A 6,000-nucleotide genomic window follows, 5' to 3' on the forward strand; every position below is an offset into this window, starting at 1 on the left:
GATAGTAGTAGTAGTAGTAGTTACACTGTACACTATGGGATGCTGCTGTGCATGTGGAGAAGTTGTATCTGTCTATTCCTGCTGTTGCCTGCCTGTAGTAGTAGTAGTAGTTACACTGTACACTATGGGATGCTGCTGTGCATGTGGAGAAGTTGTATCTGTTGTCTATTCCTGCTGTAGTTACACTGTACACTATGGGATGCTGCTGTGCATGTGGAGAAGTTGTATCTGATAGTAGTAGTAGTAGTAGTTACACTGTACACTATGGGATGCTGCTGTGCATGTGGAAACGTTGTATCTGTCTATTCCTGTAGTAGTAGTAGTTACACTGTACACTATGGGATGCTGCTGTGCATGTGGAAACGTTGTATCTGTCTATTCCTGTAGTAGTAGTAGTTACACTGTACACCATGGGATGCTGCTGTGCATGTGGAAACGTTGTATCTGTCTATTCCTGTAGTAGTAGTAGTTACACTGTACACTATGGGATGCTGCTGTGCATGTGGAGAAGTTGTATCTGTCTATTCCTGTAGTAGTAGTAGTTACACTGTACACTATGGGATGCTGCTGTGCATGTGGAGAAGTTGTATCTGTCTATTCCTGTAGTAGTAGTAGTTACACTGTACACTATGGGATGCTGCTGTGCATGTGGAGAAGTTGTATCTGTCTATTCCTGTAGTAGTAGTAGTTACACTGTACACTATGGGATGCTGCTGTGCATGTGGAGAAGTTGTATCTGTCTATTCCTGTAGTAGTAGTAGTTACACTGTACACTATGGGATGCTGCTGTGCATGTGGAGAAGTTGTATCTGTCTATAGTAGTTACACTGTACACTATGGGATGCTGCTGTGCATGTGGAGAAGTGGTATCTGTCTATTCCTGCTGTTGTAGTAGTAGTAGTAGTTACACTGTACACTATGGGATGCTGCTGTGCATGTAGAGAAGTTGTATCTGTCTATTCCTGCTGTTGCCTGTAGTAGTAGTAGTAGTAGTTACACTGTACATTATGGGATGCTGCTGTGCATGTAGAGAAGTTGTATCTGTCTATTCCTGCTGTTGTACACTATGGGATGCTACTGTGCATGTAGAGAAGTTGTATCTGTCTATTCCTGCTGTTGCCTGTTGTAGTAGTAGTAGTAGTAGTAGTTACACTGTACACTATGGGATGCTACTGTGCATGTAGAGAAGTTGTATCTGTCTATTCCTGCTGTTGATAGTAGTAGTAGTAGTAGTTACACTGTACACTATGGGATGCTGCTGTGCATGTAGAGAAGTTGTATCTGTCTATTCCTGCTGTTGTAGTAGTAGTAGTAGTAGTAGTTACACTGTACACTATGGGATGCTGCTGTGCATGTAGAGAAGTTGTATCTGTCTATTCCTGCTGTTGATAGTAGTAGTAGTAGTAGTTACACTGTACACTATGGGATGCTGCTGTGCATGTAGAGAAGTTGTATCTGTCTATTCCTGCTGTTGATAGTAGTAGTAGTAGTAGTTACACTGTACACTATGGGATGCTGCTGTGCATGTGGAGAAGTTGTATCTGTCTATTCCTGCTGTTGCCTTAGTAGTAGTAGTAGTAGTTACACTGTACACTATGGGATGCTGCTGTGCATGTGGAGAAGTTGTATCTGTCTATTCCTGCTGTTGCCTTAGTAGTAGTAGTAGTAGTTACACTGTACACTATGGGATGCTGCTGTGCATGTGGAGAAGTTGTATCTGTCTATTCCTGCTGTTGTTACACTGTACACTATGGGATGCTGCTGTGCATGTGGAGAAGTTGTATCTGTCTACACTATGGGATGCTGCTGTGCATGTAGAGAAGTTGTATCTGTCTATTCCTGCTGTTGTTACACTGTACACTATGGGATGCTGCTGTGCATGTGGAGAAGTTGTATCTGTCTACACTATGGGATGCTGCTGTGCATGTAGAGAAGTTGAATCTGTCTATTCCTGCAGTTGATAGTAGTAGTAGTAGTAGTTACACTGTACACCATGGGATGCTGCTGTGCATGTGGAGAAGTTGTGTCTGTCTATTCCTGCTGTTGTAGTAGTAGTAGTAGTAGTTACACTGTACACTATGGGATGGTACTGTGCATGTGGAGAAGTTGTATCTGTCTATTCCTGCTGTTGTAGTAGTAGTAGTAGTTACACTGTAGAAGTGGAGAAGTTGTATCTGTCTATTCCTGCTGTTGTAGTAGTAGTAGTAGTTACACTGTAGAAGTGGAGAAGTTGTATCTGTCTATTCCTGCTGTTGCCTGCCTGCTTGCTCTGGGGATAAATTAAATCTTGACAATCAGCTCACTTCATGTCACGCTACAAGCTTGTACATTTGCTATTTTCGAAAATGTTTGGCAATCTTTTGATATATTTGATTCATTCTTCTCTTCTGGGGGTCCCTGGCACAGCACCTTTTCAGATGGGGGTCTGTGGCCAACTAAATATCAATTTGGGGGACATGAAAAACACTGTGTATACAGTATGTCTTTAACCGCTAGTCTCCATGACCGGAGACCCTCAAATTGAAGTTGACAGTCATGCATGTCACCTCATAGTCATTATATTCTATTAGCTGCCTGTCCACGGCCCAAAGCTCAAGGCCAGCATAATGAGGCAACCCTGCTCACCGGCTGTCTGGAAGCTCCTACGGTTAAGTTTGTAGCTCCTCTCTACCCCCCCTCCCCCCACCCCCCGCCCCTTACAATTTGCAGGACTAGAATTGAATTAGAATTTTTTGCATTCGAATTTTTGCTTTAATAATTAGTAAAAAAAAAAAAGTTGAATATTCAATGATTTATTTTTCTCAGTAGATCAATGAAGTGCTGCAAAACTAATTGTCTGTCTGTCTGCAAAATTGTCCACCAGGGAATGGTGAAACATGGCTCTAGTGCACACCTCTTGTTTTATTAAATTAATGTCTTGTAAGTTCAAATCGAGACTCAGCGGAAATAGACAATATAAAATATTGCTTGCATGTAGATCTGCTATTTCAGGCAAGCAATATGGTGGAGCAATAATATGATGGAGTGTAAATGTATCACCAGCCTCTGGAAAGTCCTTAGCATGCTGTCAGGTTCTCTGTCACCAAACAACTATTGTACCTTTTTACATCTGAAGGGGAACAAAGCTCTGAGCTAAAACATCACTGAGACCTGGTCCAAATTATTTGTGGAGCCTCGTGTTTTAGAAAGAAAAATATTTTAATCGTCGGGGCATCCTCTCAAAACCTTCCTCGTGGCCCGTGGAAGAAGGAGACCTTTACAAGCATGCGATCGTTTCAAGCTGGGGCCTTAAGGATTTCATGCTCTTGAACAACATTCATTTTTCTAAAGGAGGTTTCTGTGTTTTTTCTGCTGTCATTGCAAGTTATGATCAGTCCATGTGGATTTGACCTATTCCACTTCCCATGCCCCTCTACCTTTCTCCTTCATCCGCTGACTTTCACACTCCCATCTCTCTCTCTCTCTCTCTCTCTCTCTCTCTCTCTCTGTATGCCCCCACTTTATCGTTCTCCTCCCTCTCCGCTTTCCCTCCCCTCCCCTCTCCCCGTGCTCCCGCCTCACTCTCACTCTTTTCTCCCCAGGTTTGTGGGCTCCTTGCTGGAGGAACCGGAGGTGGCGGTGATGGGAGCTGGCCGCGGGCCGGCTGGCAGCATCATCCACAAGCTGTTTGTCAGTGCTCAGAGGGTAAGCCAACCTCTCGTCAACCTCTCTCCTCTGTTCAGGGACGTGCTGGGCCCCTGATTCAGCCCGGGAAAAAAAAGAGTTGGAGAGGCCCTCATTGCGCGCTATAGAGAGAGAGATCTCTCTATAGCGCTGCTGCTGCTACTCAAAGATTTGCCATTTCAGATCATGACAACTGACAAGCCAGGGGGCCAATTACATGAGTTATATTTCGTCATTGTCGGGTGGAAAAATTGTATGTCCAAAACCATTTTAAAATTGATTTAAACTAGTGAAAACAGCCGATCTACAAGCACACAACGCCTCGTACCGCGAGGCGTTGTGTGCTTGTAGATCTGCTGTTTTCACTACTTTGTGCGACAGCCTTGTATGATGAAGCAGGGCTTGGCTTTGCGAAAAAATATACAAATTTGAAACTTGGAGATACAAGGTTTCTGCCCGACTAGTGACGATTTACTTTATTGGCCGCCCAGCCCCCAAAATGGAACGAAGGCCGACATTTTATTTTTATTTTTTTCCTAATGGCCGGCCTGGACCGGCCGGCAATGAACCGGCCGTTCGGGAGTTGTCCCGCTTTTCCCAATGGCCAGCACGTCCCTGCCTCTGTTCCCCCCTCCTCTCTCCTCTCCTCTCCTCTCCTCTCCTCCCCTCACACACTCAACCACCGTGATAACCACCCCGGGCACGTACGCAGCGCACTGTACCGTACCGTACGGACTCCACTGTTTGCCTCAGTGCCACCTTGCCACCCGCTGGGGGGGGGGGGGGGGCAACCAGGCATACTTAATGAGCTGGTGGGTGTGGCCACATAAAAATACGTAATTTTAACACTTTCTGTACACTTTTTTTGATTCTTCCTGCAAGTATAATCATAATGCCTGATGATTACTGTATGCTGTAAGGGGGGAAAAAATCACGGCACCGATCTTCAACAGCCAAACTATAAAATAATTGCGACCGGCAGGTTACCGCAAGTTACTATGAAAAGCTCCACCGGCTGTCTGTCTGTACGTCTGTCCATCATGTCACACTTTTGGCCCTACTCTTATCCCCGGCACCGTTGTCCCCATCCATGCCAAACTTTGCGCACACACACACCTTGGCTGGCAAACCACAACCTCCAGCCCTGATTTCTCACATGGCCCTCTTCTAGCGCCACCATGAGGCCGATATTTTGCAAACACTCATTTTCGGATTCCCTCCTGTTTGGCTACGGTTGCTTTCTAAAGTTTGTGTATGCGATTAGGGAGTCTTAAGGGCTTTGCAGACAGGCGCGATTTTCTGCACGGAAAAAGCAGACGATTTAATTTTTTTTAAAGAAAACAATGATTCTCTATGACCTCATGCACACCTGCTCCGAATTTGCTGTGCGTCAAGTTGCTTGCGGCAGTGCGTTTTTTTTCCCCCAATTTTTTTTAAAGAAAACAATGATTCTGTATGACCTCATGCACACCTGCTCCGAATTTGCCGTGCGGCAAGTTGCTGCGGCAAGTTGCTGCGGCAGTGCGTTTTTTTTCCCCAAATCGAACCCAGACTCCTTTTCGGATCCGCAGCGTGGATTCCGCACAGCATTGCACACCAAATCCAATGCGTTTTAATCATGCAGCAAACGGAAAAAACACAATGGTTGAAAATCACGGCTGTGTGCAAAGCCCTTTACTGGTGGCTCAAGTGCTTAATAAATGATTGTGATGTTATCTCTAAAATGGCACGCGGATGCTTAAGCGCCTGCGTGGCGGGATGTCACCTCGTCAGGCATCGTGCTCACCTGCTGGCAGAACGCTCGCCGTTCCTGTCGACCGCTCGCCTCCTCGCCCTGAGGGGGGCTTGCACACGTGCGCACGCACACACGCAGGCACACGCACACACACACACACACACACCGACTCACACATGCAGTCATATGCACCGGGAGACCAGGAAACATCAGTGCAGTCATGTATGCAGGCAGGCACACAGGGACATCGGGACAGGAGAGGCCTCTGCATGCATGCACGCACGAACGCACGCACGCACGCACGCACGCACGCACGCACACACACACACACACACACACACACACAGCATGTGCAACACTGCTGCCCAGATTGTCAATGTCATGACAACAACAAAGGGCTGGCGATGTTCTAACAATTAGAATGTCTGTCCATTATTGTGTGACCTCTTGAGTGACTGTGGGGGGGGGGGATGCAGAAGCTCCTTGAATGCAGAAAAAGAAAAACATCTCAAATCGACATTCATTTGAACCTTGATTAGCTGTCGACATTGGGGTAAAAACTGTTCTGACAATACATGCATTGGGTGCATAATTTTCTATGT

At 45.9% G+C, this 6,000-nt stretch overlaps 1 protein-coding gene across 2 annotated transcripts in view; it reads left to right on the plus strand.

Annotated features, from left to right (window-relative positions):
• rab3gap1 (RAB3 GTPase activating protein subunit 1) overlaps positions 1–6,000 on the plus strand; it is a 132,200-nt gene that overhangs the window by 111,759 nt on the left and 14,441 nt on the right. For both annotated transcript variants that reach the window (XR_013963262.1, XM_080753427.1), the window contains exon 23: positions 3,582–3,684. Coding sequence is in view for 1 of the 2 variants with exons in the window: in XM_080753427.1 (XP_080609553.1) it covers positions 3,582–3,684 (103 nt within the window). In the remaining variant the exon portion in view is untranslated. The remainder of the gene's footprint in view (positions 1–3,581; positions 3,685–6,000) is intronic.

This window comes from Nannobrachium achirus (genome assembly GCF_963921795.1).
Source record: "Nannobrachium achirus genome assembly, chromosome: 22".
NCBI lineage: Eukaryota > Metazoa > Chordata > Actinopteri > Myctophiformes > Myctophidae > Nannobrachium > Nannobrachium achirus.